Below are 20,321 nucleotides of genomic sequence, written 5' to 3' on the forward strand. Positions count from 1 at the left end.
GGCCGTGGCTCCCCGGCTCCCGACCCCCAACCCCCCTGCACCAGGACATACTATATATACCTACTTATGTATTGCAACCAACTATAATTAGAATATTTAGGAAAGAAAAACGCCTAAAAACCATCTTTTTGCACCTTAAAACCCCTTTTTTCCCCGGGTCCTGCTTTTTTTTCCCAGGGGATGGATATTCCTTAAACAACTAAATCAGTTCAAGTCCCCCCCCCCCTCCCCAAAAAAAAATATATATCCTTGCGACGCCCATGGGTTGTTCGTGGCGGCATGCGAAGCCAAAACCTGCAAATTTAAATCAAGTCAAAGTAGACGTACTGAACATCTACATCTGTTTTACTTTGAAGACTAGCCCGAAGTGACTTGTTTAGTTTTATTTAACACAATTTTATTAGCTGCAATATCACTAACTTACTGATTTAATACAATTTCATGGGCATATGCCATTGCAACTTTGCACTGTTTTGTCATGGGAAAAATTCATAAATGACAAAATAAGAAATTTTAAAAAAACCGTCGTTGTTTGCCCAACTGCCAACTGTCGAATCGATTTGAAACTTTGCAATTATATGAAATCCGGATGAAATTTTATAAAAATTGGTACCGTCGGAATTGATCTGATGATGGAGAAAGTAGGTGGATAGTGGAACTCTTCAGTGGCTACTAGTAAACCCCTTACTTTTTAGTCCTTTATTGACAAAAACACGTGCTTTAAAACTATAATTTATAAACTTTTTAGTACGTACTTGATATAAGAGTGTTTTTTAGTGTTTTTTTAATATAATTATTATTTTGCACGTTTTATTCTGACATAAAAAAGAGCCTAGAGTAACGAGAAAATTAATTTACACAAGATACAATTACTGATACTCTGAGACGCTGACAGCTGACGTAAATTACCAAACAACGTTGGACTGGCTCGGCGGTAATACCGATGACGTAACTGAACATGCACGTGGGAGAAACCAAAAAAACTTCCTCGTTTTCCCAACTCGATTTGTAAAAGGTCCGTGATGTCATTTCCACGGACATTAAACGGCGATCACCTTGACTGAATCACACAGCGAGGAAGGACACTCCAACACTAAGCCAGTACTTTTATATCTGTTTAAGATAAAAAGTAAATTTCCATCATCAGCACTTCTGTCTTTAGGACGTTAAACAAGAATGGGAGCGTGACAGTCATGCGCTTTATAAGTTTAAACTTTACATATTTTCAATATTTTGCTTGAACGAGAAAACTTAAGCTCACTGAATGATTCATGCAATAAGTGAAACTGATTTAAAAAGAAAAAAAAGAAAACTAAATACAAACAAAGTTTATAAACACAATTTCTATCACTAATATTCACAATAAATAATTGTTTTTAATTTTATGAACCAGTTTTTTTTAAATCTCAATCACTATAGTATAAGATTTAAAAGCGCATACATAATTAGTATATGTATGTAGCCTTTTTTGACGTGACGTCTAATAAATCGATGAACGCTGGTTGCACGCACGAAAAATTGTCCCACTACGGACGTGTCCTGTTTACGCATGCGTGGCATCTCTCTGGTATTTGCGGACGGTACAGAGAACTCGGCCGGCACGTGGCGGCGTACTGCTCAGGTTTCACCCCGCCATGCTGCAGGGATAGGCGGGTCGCGCCGGTTGGTACACGCCTGCGCATGTCGCCACACACGGCTTCGGGCAGACGACAACATAGCAGGGTTCGAGGTTATTGTTGTGCACCGCTCCACGGGAGTATATTCGCAAGGAAATGGCGTTCTTACAAGTACGTATTATTTTAATTACTAGTGTAAATCAGTATATTTAAACAGTGTTGTATGAGTATTGTTTTAGCTGTGTAACTAAATATTTATTGCTGGTATGATACTTTTCACGCTTTAGTTTGATATTGGTAATTATTTAACATGAGTTATTATTTGATCAACGAAAATCACACACCGTATTATAGTTATGAGCCCACGAGCGTGTAAATATTTCGAAACAACATAGAATATGCTAGTTAATGAAATTCAAACAAATATCGTGCGTGGAATATTATTAATTTATAACATCTGAAACAATAGTTTCCATTATGGCATCCCTGACTGCCAATCCACAGGATGGCGGTTCAAATCCCGGCCAAAGCGACAATTTTTTTTGTACTGTTAAAAATAAATACGTCGCGCCCGACACTTCAAAAGTAATAAATATATTTGGATTAATGAATGCAAATAAAAGTAAATTTATTAATTAAATTGTACATTTCATTTCACTCCTTCTTTGTATCCATACAAAATAGTAATAATTCAATAAAAATGATTCAATTTTATTCATAAAAGTATGCAGTGGTAGATTTTATCATACAAAATATAGAAAAAACCAAAAATATTCTTCCTTAAAGAATATAATATTTTTAATGATTAAATGGTTTGGTTGCAAAAACCTATTACGGCTCAGTTTCAGGCCGAATATGATATTTCCTTTTCTTGTGGATCAATCATTTCATTAGGCCTAATGTTTTGTTATGACGTCACGTTAAACTATCGTCCGTAAACCGACGTTACAGACAACCAATTTTTTTTATTTAAGTTGTTACGCTTAAGAATGTTCTACGTCTTCTTTGTATGTAAAACTTAATATTTGATGTTTGCATCTCTCAGCCGCACAGCTTTTTTTTTAGTGACCATATTCCAGCTGTTCGTTAGCGCGCCCCTGAGTTATGTCAGGGACTCCGACGAGGATGATATTCTCCTTTGCAGCGAAATTACCAAAGGAAAAAAAAAAGCGAATGTTAAAGACGGCCTACCCTGATTGAAAACTATGTGGTTTTACAGAAATAACATTTTTAGGAATTGAATTAATGTACCTATAAATATTAAAACTTCTAAAATACAGTACTACATAACAAAGGTTTTTGAATAAAATTTAACCGTCATAATACTTCAAGAAAATATATACCGATAAATGGTTGAACACACAACATCGGTATCTATACAACCACTCAAAAACCAAGCAAAAATTTTTAAAATGTTTGTTTGAGCTTTGTTTAAAACATGTTGGAATGATAATGCTAAAATTACTAAAAAAAAATACAAAACTAAAAAAAAATATATTTTTGCAAAACTCCGTTCCCCCGGAGAAACCCCCGGAATGGCCACCGCATGGGGAGCCCAAGAAAAGAAACGGGCTCCCCATTTGGAAGCCACCTGGAAGGTTTTTTTCTGTTCCACCCACCGTTTCTTTGGTAGCCTGACTTGTTACAAGGGATTGTATTCCTACCAGAGAAAATGCCACCATTTTGTCTGGGCAATCCGCCTTGGAGGAGCCGGGGCGCGAACCCGGGTCCTACAAGTCACAAGGCAGGCGCTCTACCCCAGAACCAGAGTGGTAGAGCGGATACTTGCAGTCTTCTTAACACTGACATGATGTTATTACACGAGTTTACTGTAGTTTCGTGTGTCATTAACACGTGTAGAACGTGTATGATCTAATCTCGGTAACGAACAAATTTATATGTTCTTATGTTATTCGTTCAGCATTAATTATGTAATTTCATAACAGTGAAATATAATTTATATAACTAGTGTGGCAATTTTTTAGGTGATGTTCTGCAAACAAACTTACAGTCCCGCTGTACAATAACTACATATAAATATAGACCAGTAAAAAAATACGCAAGCCCTTGCACTGTCGATGGTAAAGTTATTTTGAAATAAATATTAGATATTAAAAGAGTGTCTTCAGTTAAAATATGCGTGTTCTTACAACCCAGAAATTATTGTATAAACATTTTATTTATTTTGTTTTAAAGTCACAGAAAAGTTAACTTTTTTATATTACTTTTAACTTTATTTTGTTTTACCGTGCTTAACTTGCGCATCTAATACTGGAAAGCTATTCAAACAACTGTTTGCAAATAACTAAATATTGGAGTAGAGACCGGAAAATTTCGCGGATTCATTTCGTGGTAGGCTGAAATTCAAACATGTGTACAATTCTGCTGGTTCTGCTATTGGCTCGCAGTTTAACTGGAGGTCTCTGGGCCAATGAGATACTATCGACCAAAGAAGCGTCGAATCACAAGCTACCCAGTGGAGACGCCTCACAATTTAGTACCCAATGAACACGCGTGTTTACTTGAGAAATGCAGAGGATAATGGAGGCTATCCAAGAGGTCATTGAATCCGCGAATTTTTCCTGTCCCTATATTGGAGGTACTGGGGCAACACGAAGTATAAATGCTAAATGGTAACACTATTTTGTAATGATACAGTTATTTTCATGTAAATATACAAATTAACAATTATGTACGTTTACATGAATATTTCTTTTTCATTTACAAAGAAAATTTACGGTGCACAACGGTAACAGAATAACTCAACGAAGAAAATTTAACGATAAAAATTGGTTGTCTGTAAAGTATGTTTACGGACGATAGTTTAACGTGACGTCATAACAAAACATTAGGCCTAATGAAATGATTGATCCACAAGAAAAGGAAATATCATATTCGGCCTGAAACTGAGCCGTAATAAGTTTTTGCAACCAAACCATTTAATCATTAAAAATATTATATTCTTTAAGGAAGAATTTTTTTTTGTTTTTTCTATATTTTTTATGATAAAATCTACCACTGCATACTTTTATGAATAAAATTGAATCATTTTTATTGAATTATTACTATTTTGTATGGATACAAAGAAGGAGTGAAATGAAATGTACAATTTAATTAATAAATTTACTTTTATTTGCATTCATTAATCCAAATATATTTATTACTTTTGAAGTGTCGGGCGCGACGTATTTATTTTCAACAGTACAAAAGAAATTGTCGCTTTGGCCGGGATTTGAACCGCCGTCCTGTGGATTGGCAGTCAGGGATGCCATAATGGAAACTATTGTTTCAGATGTTATAAATTAATAATATTCCACGCACGATATTTGTTTGAATTTCATTAACTAGCATATTCTCTGTTGTTTCGAAATATTTACACGCTCGTGGGCTCATAACTATAATACGGTGTGTGATTTTCGTTGATCAAATAATAACTCATGTTAAATGATTACCAATGTCAAACTAAAGCGTGAAAAGTATCATACCAGCAATAAATATTTAGTTACACAGCTAAAACAATACTCATACAACACTGTTTAAATATACTGATTTACACTAGTAATTAAAATAATACGTACTTGTAAGAACGCCATTTCCTTGCGAATATACTCCCGTGGAGCGGTGCACAACAATAACCTCGAACCCTGCTATGTTGTCGTCTGCCCGAAGCCGTGTGTGGCGACATGCGCAGGCGTGATCCAACCGGCGCGACCCGCCTATCCCTGCAGCATGGCGCGGTGAAACCTGAGCAGTACGCCGCCACGTGTCGGCCGAGTTCTCTGTACCGTCCGCAACATACCAGAGAGATGCCACGCATGCGTAAACAGGCCCAACTTATCTAGTATAGTCTAGTATAGTCAAGTGAGGGGAGTTAGTCATGGCGCCAATTGCTGCCATGGCTGGCCAATCCCCCTCCTTAGCACATATGCATGTTCCCTTCTCTGCATGGTACCCCCTGCATGATTAGAGCGTATAGGCTTCGGCCTGAGACGCACTTAGAGTCTCTCCCTAACCCGGACCCCTCCCAATACACTTAGTTTAACTTAGGTTAGGAAAAAAAAAAAAAAAACAGGACACGTCCGTAGAGGGACATCCGTAGTGGGACAATTTTTCGTGCGTGCAGCCAGTGTTCATCGATTTATTAGACGTTGTCACGTCAAAAAAGTAATTTTACAAACATTATTAAATCAGAGTTCATGGAATGCTGTATTGGCGGAGTGGCGTATATAGTATAAATTATTGAAGTACGGTATTTGCTCCCTTTCAAAACTTAATCAACTTCCCCCCTGGGATCCGCCACGGATCACTGAGTAATTTCCATGGCCCTTCCCCGTATTTCAAGTAAATTCCCCGAGGACAAGGCCTAGTACAATGTGTACGAGGAGGTTTCGAGGTAGATAATGCAACATTAAATCGATTTTTCACCCTACATTTCACAAGACCATTCATAATTCTAGCGATGGTTATTTTTCACTTGTTATTTCTACGTCAAACAAGGATATAAAAAAAAAGACGTGGACGTGCGGGCATCGGGAAGCCTAAGATGTACATCAAGTTTTGTCCCTGCCCAAACACGCCCGAATATTCACCTTCGGCCAACCTCGGGTTTATTTATATATATTTATATATATATATTTCTCTGTTTATTTTAATGTAGCTATACTAACCTAACTAACCGTCCATAGTGTTTTAAAGTGTTTTAATGTAGCTAACCTAACCGACCACTTTTAATATTTGAATTCATTTTTCCTGCGCAAAAAATATAACAAATCCCGAGGTTGGCCGAAGGTGAATATTCGGGCGTGTTCGGGCAGGGACAGAACTTGATGTGCATCTTAGGCGTCTCGCGGGCATCAGGGAGACTCACCTGGTGGACGAGGCGGGGCGCGGTCTGTCGGCCGCCTCCCCCTGCGGCGCCGCCTCCTGCTTGCCCGCGCCCTGGCGCCGGGCCGCCGCCGCCGCCGCCCTGCAACACCGCCCCCGGGTCTCAAGGTCACCGCCGCTCTCCAGCCCCGCCCACTGCTTCACGCCGAAAATCTCGCGCGTGCTCGCGAGGTTCAAACGACACGTGTGACAGTGGGTAACTAACTGCTCCCTGATGATGGCGACTGCAATGTCAACCCGAAACGTCGGTGAATCATTCGCCCAAGGACACGGCTACAACCCAGAAGCCAAGCTACTTCAGAAAATGGGGCGTGAAAGCCTGCGAACATTATTGACACATGTGACAACTGACTCATTTTATTTACTTTGAAAAAAAATTATTACTTAATCTTTTACCATTTTGACAGTTTCAATAAATTAATAATGATTTATATCACTCAATTATTAAAGCAATGTACCAAACCAACTTGAAAGACGTATTCATAAATATTCTAATTGAACTAAAAATTAAAAAATATATATATTTAAGAAATTAACTAAGTTGACAAATGACATAAGAGCTACGTTAAGAAAAATAATAATAATTTAAACCATTGTCATGGATCAAGAATCGTTTCAATATTAGCTTCGCACAAGTTGTAAAAATAACAATATTAGATTTCTAGGAACATGTTTAGGTGTACAGAATTCAAATAACCCGATTGAAAATATCATATTTTTATGGTAATATTTTTTTTATTCGTTTCACTTGCAACAAAAATTCCGGCTAGAATGCAGTACAGCTGTTTATATTTTGTCATTGCATATCATTTGTATGGTTTTTAAAAATGATTTTAGGAAAATGATATTTGTTAAGGAGATTTTTAAAATGATTCACATTACTACTAATACAATATACTTAGATCAATGTACTACAGGCCATCAGTTTTGTCGAAGCCAGAAGCGTTGGAGAAAAAAAAATAAACCTAAACGTCTAATACTTCTGAAATTGTGCCTTTAAGGAAGTAACCAATAATCCAACAGCCGGACCGATCCCTTCATTTCAAGGACCACTTCTTTTTATTTTTTTTCCAGACATTCCTAACCGCAGAATTTTCAGTGTCGTTTCAACCAGACAGAAATAGATCTAAAAAATAAAATCAATTCGAGTCAGAACCGAGTTAAATCCACGAACGCAAGGCTGCCGGGGTTCCGCCGGAGCAGTGGAGCACGGAGGTCGTGTTACGTGTTACGTGTTACGTGTTCGCCGTTACGGCGCGGGGCGGCGGACCGGAAACAGACGGCGCCAACGAAGACCGCGACCGCGACGAAGGTGGAACGAATGAGGCGTTTTTTACTGCCGGCGGTGTCGCTGCTCCACAGCGGAGTAGCAGTTCCGGATCTAAATATAGGCTTTTTTTTTTGTCGGCTACCGACATTCTCTCTCGTCAACAAAATGCACAAAAACTCAAACCCAACATAAAAAAAAAATTGGTTGTCTGTAAAGTCGGTTTACGGACGATAGTTTAACGTGATAACGTCATAACAAAACATTGATGAAATGATTGCATACTTTATGAATAAAGTTGAATATCATTTTTATTTTAATAATAAAAGAACAAATACTTGAAATTATACTAGTAATCAGATTTTTAAAATGCAAGAATAATTAACCTTTATTGCCGAAATTGTTGTTGTAATAAGCAATGAAAACCACATTAACTTTTCACTTCACTTTATAAACAGTCGAGTGGAAGAGAGATAGTTGCGGCGCAAGCGTACAATGAGCGTAACGGGACACAGCGTAACGGACCATGTGCGTAACGGGACACTTTTCGTGCGTGCAGCCGGCGTTCATCGATTTATTAGACGTTGTCACGTCAAAATAGCAAATCTGCACTTTTTCCTTCAACTGACAACATGCTAAAATGAGGATTTGAATGCACTGACCACGACATTCGCTTTAATGGGTAAAAATGTCTTTTAAACCACAATTGTGGACACTTTACTTCCCTGACGTCCTGAAGAAGGAGTTGCAGACTCCAAAACACCTAGCTTAAATATTCACATCATTCAACCTTTCATGACCATTAATTATTTCCACCCCCCCCCCCTCTCTCTCAACTGATAAAACAATCTTTTGAAATATGTAAATAATATTTTGACAAGCGATGAGTCCAAAATGTAAAGGTGACAAGGCATAGAAATATTGTTACGCACGCGAGAGACCATACCGCGATGTCAGGTTCGGAGCGGGCTGGCGGCCACGCACGGCCACTGACGTCACGTTTTTTTTTTTTTGGGATGAGTATTTCTTGCGAACATTGGCACGTAATTTTACATATTAATTATGGTTTCATTCAAGTATATATATATATTTTTTTCAACTGTGGAAAAGATGATCCAATATTTAACAACTGGACTTCAAATTGTTTTATTGTGCATATAAATGTGCACAGTTAACAGTAAAAGGTTATTCAGGGAACGGTTTACAAATATCTTTAACAAATGAGACGACACAAAGCATAAAGGATCGGGCAAGAATCCGTACCCAGTATTAAAGCGATTTATTTTTACATGCTTTATATTAGCTTCACCTGTATGTTTGTCCGCCGTCTGTAACTCTGTCTGTCCGTCTGTAACTCTTTCGACTAAGAGTGAGTGACGCATCACTGTAAAATGTCCCACCCATTTCACTACGTTCGTTAGCCGAGCGGTCTAAGGCGCGCGACTTCTGTGACGTCTGCTTTCGGATTCAGCGATCGTGGGTTCTACTCCCGGCCACGCCGAAAAAAAAAAAATGTTTTTTTTTTTCCCGGTAAATTCTAATATTATATCCATACATCTAACTGCAAATGATTGTAGAGACTTTACCATTTCTTTGTGACGTTGCAACTCCAAATAGTTATCTCAGATGGTAATAGGTAGTGTCGGTAACTCATTTCCCTATGATAATTATACATAAATATAGTTTAAAAAACTAAAAAAACATGCTTTTAAAGTATATCAAACTAAAAAGTTAAAAATAAATATAGTTTAAAAAACTAAAAAACATGCTTTTAAAGAATATCAAACTAAAAAGTAAAAAATAATTTTAAAATTAAATTTATGACAATAGTATATAAGCAATACTAGTATAAATGAGAAAAAAGCATGGGGCGCTTAATATTCAAAAAATATGGCACAAAGCGCCTCAAGCTTTTTTCTCATTTATACTAGTATTGCTTATATACTATTGTCATAAATTTAATTTTAAAATTATTTTTTACTTTTTAGTTTGATATTCTTTAAAAGCATGTTTTTTAGTTTTTTAAACTATATTTATTTTGGTAGTGATACAGTTGCTTTCATGTAAATGCACAAATACCGCTAAGTTTACGTGATTGTTTCAGTTCCATTTACAAAAAAAAAATGTTGGCTAATGCTGGGATGGTTTTTCACTAGACGGCATGGCCGATTCCTTCACAATTTTTCTTTAATTTGTTGTTAAAAAATAAGTTAAATCACATAATCCAACCATATTCAATCCGGACAGAAGGTAAAATGCAGCAGAAGCCATTGTACAAAAGACGCTGATTTGTTCTGAGAAGTAGGCCTATGTGTGTCCAGCCCGGCACGTGCGCGAAAAATAAAGGTGGATTCTCCGTGATCAGACGCGTCCGTCCGCAATAATAGTTTTTCACAGCATGCCGCCAACAGGCTTAAATTGTGATGACAATTTCTCTTGTTTAGGAATATAAGACTGACGATCATGTAAGCAGCATTTAAAACCCATCAAACTTTTTTTTTTCGTTCTGTTATATATTTTTAGATATAACTTACGTAATTAATTTTACTTCTACGTCTCGGTCAATTTTGTATCAAATATCAATCTTTGAAAATTATTCAAACCCAAGTTAAATGCATACATCGGAAGCAGCTTTTAGGAAAGATAAAGTTAACGGCAGTACCTTGAAAACATTTTTTTTTTTTTTACTTTCTAATTTCATCCATCCGTCGGAATTAAAAACTTGGGAAGCTTTTAACAGACGGACGGCATTTTACGGGCCTTCTGATTGGCTGCAGATCACGTTATTGACGAGCGGACGGCAAAACGGACGGATACTACGGATATTTGGGAGCGAATTTCCCACGTTTCACTCCTCAAGTCGCCGTGGACGGGGAGACTTCATTCGTGTGGGTGACCGATGAGTTGAAACGAAAGCGATTCACGTCCGGATGATGATCAAAATTCTGAACGAACATCGCAAACATTGTTTCTGTGTAAACCTTCGGTCTGACTGCGTTGGTCCCAAAAGGTTGGTACGGGGATAGAAGTGTTTGTAGTTGGTCAGCCAGTAACAGGAACCTTGCGCAAATAGGATCGCGAAACTCGCGGAACTGAACACACATACACGGGGTCGTTACCGAGTCTTCCAGGACAGTCCGCCGAGCAAACACGAGCCTGGCTCGCCTGGTGAGTGTGGGGAAGTGATGGGAGGGGGGACGAAAGGTCCCCCGATTGTTGACTCAGTAATCGGCCGGAGGCAAGATTGCCCCCGCGGGGGAGAAAGTACAGGGAGGGGAAGAAGCGTGGTTCGGTCAACACAGGCCGCATTCCGCGCAGGCGTGGGCTCCCGCGACCCGCCCGGGAGTCCGTGGTCACTGAAATGTCAGCTGTTATCGTTACTCTGATGAGCCCCTGCGCAATAAGCTGCCAGCGGCTCCCCGTGCGAGGCTACATTACTGACTGCCGAGAACCATGCCGACAAAAATTAATGAAGACGAGTGGATAATTTTTTTGACGTACCGTATGATTAATTTTTTTCTCTAAAAACAACTGTTTTTATACGCCAGAACGTTATCATTTGCATCACATTGTTCACATTTATTTTGAACACACATATTATTTATAAAGGGTTTTAAATCAATTACGAAATTAAAACGGAGTTAAACAATGCACAACAATTACATCTAATGTATTTATTAACAAACGAAAACAACTACCAAGCGTTTAGAAACAATAATAATAATTTAAATTAAAACGGCACGATTAAACCCCCCCCTTTTTTTAAAGACTTTGTGATCGCATTCAGACGGCGTTCGCTGTATCGTGTGCAGCACACGTGAATAAAAATCACTCCCCCCAGGGTGTGCAGTTTTCCCCCTTCGCCACTCCCCACCGCGTGGCAAGCGAGGCTTAAATGAGGCCGGCTAGTTAAACACCAGTGAGCGTGACGTCATGATGGAGTGTGCCAGGGGGCGGGGACCCCCCCCCCTCCCTCTTCGCACGAAGGTCTAGTTCATATGCATGATGCGAGAACAGTGGCGCGCCGGCGATCAGCCCTCCCTCGCCCCCGCGCAAGGGCTGGAAGGGTGGCCGCCCTGTCCGGGGTGGAAAAAGCAATCTGCCTGCTGGAAATTGAGCTCGCGATTCGGTTAGCGCCGTTGAGACGCGCGCCGGCGAGTTGAGTGGATCTCGGTCGAACCTTGCAGGGCCACTTTTCCCTGGGTGGTCGTGCGCTGGTGAGGCAAACTGCCCCCCGGGTGTGACTCACGTCGTACTCGACAGTTAAATGGCAATAACGACGAGTTATTACTATAGATTAATTTAAAGCGACGGTAGGCAAAAAATAAAATAACGTACGAAAGGGCAAACAAAAAAAAAGGGGGAGTTGTCTGTAAAGTCGGTTTACGGACGATAATTTTACGTGATAACGTCATAAGAAAACATTGATGAAAAATTGCATACTTTTTTAATCTTCAAATATTTTTTATGGTTTTTTTGCAAATTTAATTTAAATAATTTGTTTAAATATAATCACGAACAATTAGTTAAAAAGCCCGCCTTAACCTGTGTGATATTATAGAAGATTTTCTCTCACGGTGGTTGGCCGGTTCTTGCACGCTCGGCTCAGGCGGAACGTGACAATTTTTGCGTGCGTGCAGCCGGCGTTCATCGATTTATAAGACGTCATCACGTCAAAAAAAAGTGAGCGCGTAACTCAGTACATGTGATAGAAGTGAAATTTCTTTGGGAATTCAAATCTCGATTAGTAAGTATATCGTAAGGGGTGATACTGCAGACAAAGAGAGAGAGAGAGAGAGAGAAAGAGAGAGAGAGAGAGAGAGAAAATAATTTTCTAAATAAACATGAATTAACAAAGTTTATCACTCATTACAAAATAACTGCTCTAGCCCCGTGCAGCTCACTGTTTATTTGGACGGTTGCCATCTGCTCCCTTACACGTTACGTTCTGGAATACGGCCGCGAGTTAGGTTACGGTTGTGTCCCAACATGGCAGTGCTTATTCGCTACCTCACCCGAACGTCTTGGAATACCGCCCTAGGTATCGCGTGTACGGAAGGTTCCAGTGATATATATTTTCCGGTGTAATTTAACATGTAACTTAGGTTCACACCTCATAAATTCACCAATACTCCCCCAGGCATATAATCCCGTTAGGGTGTGGTCCTGGTTAGGTGAAAGATGGGTCTTTTACATGCCTGACACTCAGTGCACCAACATGGGTTCCGAGAACCGGGAAATAGATTCGCCATTTCCAATCGCGGCATGTTACTGGAGAGCGCACGGCTAGGTCGAGAGGTTGAGGAGACCCGTCACAACTTCGGACCCCACCGACCCGCCCCCAGCTCCGCCATGAACCCCCAGACCACCTACAGAGCCAGCCCCCTCTGTGGAATCTGAGTAGCACCGTCACGGAACCACACCTCTCACATCCCTGGGACCCCTCGGTGAAAAAAACAGTGAACGATGAAGTTGACGACCAGGCGGTTGCCATTGATACCGTCACGGATCAATAAGACGCCGTACATCACCCTCAAGAATTTTTTTTTAACTCATTGAATCCGTGTGGGCTACCCTCACATTCGTTGGAATTACAAATTGGCATTCCAATTATTTTATTACGTAATCTTAGACCACCAAATTTATGTAACGGAACCAGACTTAAAGTGAAAATTTCTTAGAAAAAATGTCGTAGTAGCTATAGTTTTGACTGGACCAGCAGTTGGGCAAACGGTACTAATACCTCGCATTCCGAAGATACCCGAAGATTTACCATTTAGTTTTAAAAGGTTACAATTTCCTGTGAAGGTATCGTTTGTAGTCACTATAAATAAAGCTCAGAGACAAACTTTTAAGTATGTCGGAATATATTTGAGAGAATACTATTTTTCCCACGGACAATTATATGTTGCCTTATCTAGATCAGGTTGCGGAGAAAACCACTATGTACTAAAATCACACGAAAATTTGACTAAAAATATTGCATATGCTGAAGTACTCTAAATAATAAATAATCCGATTTTTAAAAATAATTTAGTACGAGTAAGATATTTGTGTTTACTTTGTATGTAAAATTTTTATGTAAAAAAAATACAAAAAAAATATAAATAAATTCACAAAAAAATATTTTAACACATTTAATTTATACAAAAAATAGTATTATAAATAAATATTGACCAAAAAACAGCGAACCGGGTACTTGCAGCTAGTAAATGCAGTGACTTTATTCGATAAATAATTAACCTCTCCCTGTTTAGGAGCACTTTACGACTAGTTGATATATGTTCAACCTGACAGCAGCTGTGTCTCCACGCATGATAACTAACAGGTTTATTGCCCAGTTCGAAGTACGGATAATTGGAACGCGCATGTCTCTTTGACAGAGCTCATTTAGTTAGGTCATCCGCTCGTTAATATTTATTACGGCAATCTACGCGGGGAATTCCTTTGCAGCACGGATTTTTCTCCTGCCACACGGAACCTTTGATGATGCATCTTACATGATTTATTGCCGTGATGACGTGCTACTGAACTGGAATCATTAATTAGTTCGTATCTTAACACAGGGAAATAGTCGCAGTCTTTTCTTTGGCACCCATTCACCCTTACCAACCTTCCTTGAGAAGCTTCTAAGTCAAAAAGGCGCTGGCTTATGGTTCATCTTGAGCTACTACAAAATTCTATGACCGTGGAACTTACTGACGCACTCCCAAAAATGAGATTTGCAATTACGTCACTTGAGTACTCAAGCGTTCGTGTCTGGTTTAATTTTACAAACTTTTTTTTTTAAATTTGTTCTCGATGTATCCAATTTTCGGTTGTACACTGGAACCCTGCAGCCAAAAACTGGGAATAAGACATATCTGACTCCACAACATGATATATGTCTCCACAACATCCTTACCTGTATGATATATGTCAGTTTTTTAATGACATCCTCTTCGATTAAACGTAAAACCAAACTTTATTTAAGGAAGGAAAAAAAACTACTTGAGGTTATTTATACACAATCTGTATTAATATAGCAGCTCCCTCTGTCCCCTTCCCAAGGAAGTTATGGAAAAGATGGTGAGATATCGGTGAGGCTGTGCGTTAATTTTTAAATGATGCGAGATCAGCTGGTACAACACCGGGAAACTACAAAGCTAAACAGGAAATGGTGCATTTTGAGAATTATAGTTTAACAGCCCCAAACCTCTTGATGTCGACGTTAAGTTTTTTTTAAAAAATACCAAATTAGAATATTTTTTTTTCCTTAAAATCACCACTCGAAAATAAAGTAGCAACTGCTTGTGTTTGCAAAGTTAACATCACCTTGTAAACCGCACGCGTGGGAAACCTTCTTTTCACAGACGAGAGACCCAAACGCTAGATCGTGCATCTTCGGTTTTTTTTTTTTTGTTCATCGTAAATAAATATGGCGGTGTTGATAAAAGGATACTAATGGTCAATTAGGTTAGGTTAGCTACATTATAAATACTTTAAAACATTGTGGACGGTTGATTTGGTTAGGATAGCTACATTAAATATACGGAATGAACTTCGGGGAACTCCGGGTGTGGCTCTCTCGTTCTGTGAAACGAAGGCTTGCCACGCACACGTCCGTCGTGCAGTTCTGCGCGTATCGTTCATCTGGCGCGGGCCGCGCTCTTGCTCGCCGCGGCGTCGGCGGAGGAAAGCGGACCTCGTAATTACGGGAGTTGCTCCGTCCGGCCCGCAAGTCTGCGCTGGCGGCGGGCGGGGGGGGGGGGAGGGGGGGGGTCGATCGAACCCCGGCCGCCGTAATGTCCGCGCCCGTGCGGCAATTTCACACATGCGTGGCCTTCCATTCCACACCTCGGGGCGCAGCGCGGGGGTCCGCTCAGCCGCCCCTCCACCCATTCCTTCCCTGCGCCCGCGCGGTCTCCTAAGGCTGGGTTCACAATTAAAAAAATTAAGCGAGTGCATAGCAAGCCATGCACACGACCTGTGCACACGACCTGTGCGAACTGCGAAATCGGTTCACAATTGAATTCTTACTGTTAATTTCAGCGAATGAAATTTCGCGAACTATGCGACATCTGTTAACAGTGTTAGTAAATAAACATATTAACTTTCAAAATAATGATAATACTATTATTATCTCGACATTTTCTTACCACAATATGGTTAATAAATATAAACATATTTCTAGTCCCGCCAAAAAAAGCACCCTGCTACTCTCTCATTGGCTGTTGTGCCATGCGTACGCGACCGAAATAAAATATATTCATTTCACTCCTATGCGCACGACCTCGCTCCCCATGCACACGACCAACTTTCTGCTATTGTGAATCGTTAGGTTAGGAAACATGGCGTTCATATCCTATGCACACGACCTACTGTTACTGTTACTGTTATTTTTTTCAATTGTGAACCCAGCCTAAGAATAGCGACTTTCTGCCGCGCGCCCCCGGGGCGACGCTCTCTTGTTCCCGACCCCTCGTCAGGGCCGCCAACCCCCCGAGGAATGCAGACACCGGGAACAGAATGGCCTGTCCATCCCGCGACCTCCGTCCTTCATCTCGGCGGGAGAAAAAAATATATATAAAAAACTATAAAAAATAAATCTTTTATGCCGTACCTGACTTCTTCAGGTAGGTAGAATACCTGTCATAAAAAAGTTAAAGGGTCAGTCAGTATTCTTTATTGTATTTTTATGTTTTTTATACTCCCTTTATGCAGGCCCCTGAAGTTTCTATTCGTGTGAGGTACAGGTTTGGTCACGCCTGTCTTATAAATAGAAAGATTTTATTTTTATTTTATTAAGTGTGCTCCTTTAACGCTGTAGGACTAAACAGCACTATAAAAAAAACATCTTATACAATGATACATCTTTGTCGCTCGTACAATCTTGAACAACTTTTTTGATGAACTTCTCTTGCGCGTTAACGATTTGGACGTAAAGCAAATATAATTCGCATAGACTTGCAAGTAATTATATATTTTCTTTTTGATACATAACCGCGCTCGTATTTAAAATAAAAATTAGTACCCTCTTCTAAAAGCTCATTCCATTGGCCCTCTCATGTTTAAGCATTTCCTCGATCAATGGACTGTTACTGCGTTCTTGTTAGTGCGCAAACGATAACGCAAGTGCCAAAAACAATAATTTAATTGTAGCCACGAAAGTATTCGCTAGCATAAGGCTGGGAAAGGAAGTGTATTACGTCAATTTCTTGAAGTTATACTTCTTTAGGCGCGTTATGGCATAATGAAGATAGTGAATTTTTACGATGCACAAGAACCATGCAAAGAAAATTTCAAAGGGAAGATGGCGGACCCACATGTAGGAACATAAATCCATTTATAGTCAGTTTCATAAAAATTAGGGGGCATACCAAACTTATCAGTATGCCGTATGAAACTTTATGACAGTGAAAATCCCCTGGAATATATATTTGGTGATCTAAAATAGTCATAGAAAAGAATAATTTCAAATTTAAAAATCCCAAGGGTTGGTTTTACAACAATTATAATACATATTCTCCTCTCAATTATCAGTCAGGCTTCGTAGCGCAGTGGTTATAGTGCGCAGTTAACAAGTTAAAAAGACCGTGATTTAAGAAGCAGCTGTGGAAGTTCTTTTTTTTAAATTACACATTACTGAATTATACAAATTGTGCTTTGAGCAAATATATAGAAATACATTTTATTTGCCTATCGTTAACGCGTTTATATTATGTTTGAATATTGAGTAGTTATTTAATGAAATTTTGCTACAGTATATTTCAGAATAGTTCGGTGTCTTAAATTAAAAATACGTATAACTACTAAGGTACGTACAACAGCACACAGAACACATTTTATTTTTTATTACGTCCGAGGCGAGTTGCGCTTGCCTCTAAAACTTGGTATTGCTTGTAACTTGTGGACGGTCGCGGCGGCCCAGGGCCACCTGCCGCCCCAGTGCGCCGGGGAACAAAATTGCCCTTCGCCCTTCCTCGCCGGCCCTTGGCTGGCCGCAGGTGCTTCGCCCCCGTCTAGCCCTCCCTCCCCCCGGACAAGCCTCGTGGTTCCTCGTCCCAGGACGAGCTCGTGAACCACGCCCAGGACGCGACAGGCGGTCCACGTTCGCAAAAAAAAAAAAAAAAATGGTTGTCTGTAAAGTCGGTTTACGGACGATAGTTTAACGTGACAACGTCATAACAAAACATTGATGAAATGATTGCATACTATTATGAATAAAATCGAATCATTTTTAATGAATTATCACTATTTTGTATGGATACAAAGAAGGAGTGAAATGAAATCTACAATTTTAATTGATAAATTTACTTTTATTTGCACTCATTAATTCAAATATGTTTATTACTTTAACGAAGAGATTATTTTAACTATAACTTTTATGCAAGTTTGCTATTAAACTTCTTCCAATCTGTGTTATTCTGTTAAGGATAGGACGATGATAGGAAAAGTAGGAAACGAATGGGAGTGTTTCAAGTTTAATGTGCCTCGAAAAAGTCAAATCGATGGTTGTTTCAATCGAGTGGAAGAGAGACAGATGCGGCGCAAGCATACAATGAGCGTAACGGGACACTGCGTGACGGGCCAATGTGCGTAACGGGAAACTTTTTCGTGCGTGCAGCCGGCGTTCATCGATTTATTAGACGTTGTCACTTCAAAAAAACATATACCAGCCTGAAGACTTTCGTTTGATAACTTCCTAACCAAAAATGAGGGATGAGTCTAGCTTGAAGGAAATAAGCGAAGTAAAGCTAATCTACTGGTGTGACTGCGTGGTGAGGAAGACCTGGAGTGGAATGACAGGTGTTCGTGACGTCGGAGGCGCACGGAAGTAAAGGGCGTGCCTCGCCGGGCACGCGAGCCGCTGTCCCTTCGCCCTTCGTCCTTCGACCTCCATCAACCTGACCACAAGCAGCTGTCGGCGACCTGCGTCCTCATTTCCCAAGTCTGCGCGCTCTTAACTTCCTTGACAGTCAAAAACAGGCAGAGATTACCAACGGGTTATTTTGAAAGAACCTGTAAGGTCTTGTGTGGACCTAGTGGTTCGTTGGTGAAGCCCCACCCGGTAGGTCCCCGCACGCCATTGGCTGGCGACGCAAAACTGTGGCGTCGGCTAAGTGGAGGGGGAGGTGGGACCTTGTGGGGAGAGTGTTGAGGAGAGAGCCGAGAGAGGAGGACGCGCGGTGGACCCACGGTGGCACAACACACTGTACAGCAGTGAAGTGAATAAAGGGATTGGAAACGCGCCGTGCATCTATGATTTCATTCGTTTCGGTAGCTCCCGATAACTAACACCCCCCCCCCTCCCTTTTCCAAGTGAAGTTGGGGGCGGGCGGCAAACCAGGGGCGGTAGCATTGTGTTGAGGCACAGTGACCAGGACCCGACAACGGCATGAAAGATCAGCCGTTACAAACCTAACATTAAATCAACCATATATGTACATGATAATTGTTAGTAATAATTATATTTTAGCGTAAATAGATATTATCCCCCCACCCAACCCGTTTTATGACGGTGGAGTATCGGGGCTTCATCGACATCGCACAAGAATCCGGATAACCCATCATCGTTTACCCGCAGTCCGGGATCGACTCCCGACGGGGAACCCCGCCGTCAAGAGGGTGGGGTTTTCTCGGGATGCTCTCCCCCATTCGTGCCCTGAAGTGCATTCCGTCGATGATCCGCCCGCGTCACCTCGCCCCTCTTCATTTGCACGACCTCGGTGTCAGGTGTGTGTGTGAGTTAGTGAGGCGGGATGATAAGCGCGACGCTCACTGGTATTTCTAGCGCGGTATCGGCTCTTAGCGCAAAGCTCTGAACTGACGCGCAGTCTTCTCGTCGTCACAGGATAACTGTGAAATTTGAGGGCTGACCGTAACATTATATGGCCGAGAAATGAAGATAAATGTGTGCTGCAAGTCCCTTTAAGTGCTTTCAAGAATCTGTACCGGTTGTTTTACACATAAACATTACTCTGAAAACATGCGTTTTAGCCATTTTAACTCTTCTAAAAATACAGTTTGAAAACTGAATCCGAAATCAAAAGTACTTTTCGGCACTCAGAGAAATTCTTAAATACTTTTCGTAAGCAGACCCCACTCGAATATCTTGAGTAGTTTTGAAATAGCGTTGTTTTTCCTGAAGCTCTGCACACCGTATGTGTGCCCGGGTAGGTGGGGCCCTTAAGGGGCCCGCCTCGTCAGGGGTGTATGTGTGCTAGTGAGGCGGGATGATAAGCGCGACGCTCGCTGGTTCTTCCAGCGCGGTATAGCCTCTAAGCGCAAGGCTCTGAACTGGCGCGCGTTCGTCTTGTCGTCACAGGATAACTGTGAAATTTGAGCGGAGACCGTACGTAACATTATATGGCGGAGAAATGAAGATAAAGGTGTTATGCAAGCCCCTTAAGGGGATTGGTGCACCAGCATCGTATTATAAAAAACAATATATTTGTGAATGATTCAGCTGCTAGAGAAGATTTGAACCATTCTGGTGTAAAATTTATTTTTTTATTTTTTTATTTTAATTAGATTATTGCTGATTTTCGGGAATTTTTTAAATTCAAGCTTTA

At 40.4% G+C, this 20,321-nt stretch overlaps 1 protein-coding gene across 4 annotated transcripts in view; it reads right to left on the reverse strand.

The window, feature by feature from the left end:
- LOC134532655 (uncharacterized) overlaps positions 1-20,321 on the reverse strand; it is a 542,884-nt gene that overhangs the window by 318,870 nt on the left and 203,693 nt on the right. For all 4 annotated transcript variants that reach the window (XM_063369314.1, XM_063369313.1, XM_063369312.1 and 1 more), the window contains exon 2: positions 6,484-6,582. In XM_063369314.1, coding sequence (XP_063225384.1) covers positions 6,484-6,582 — 99 coding nt within the window. The remainder of the gene's footprint in view (positions 1-6,483; positions 6,583-20,321) is intronic.

This window comes from Bacillus rossius, chromosome 6, assembly GCF_032445375.1.
Source record: "Bacillus rossius redtenbacheri isolate Brsri chromosome 6, Brsri_v3, whole genome shotgun sequence".
Lineage (NCBI taxonomy): Eukaryota > Metazoa > Arthropoda > Insecta > Phasmatodea > Bacillidae > Bacillus > Bacillus rossius.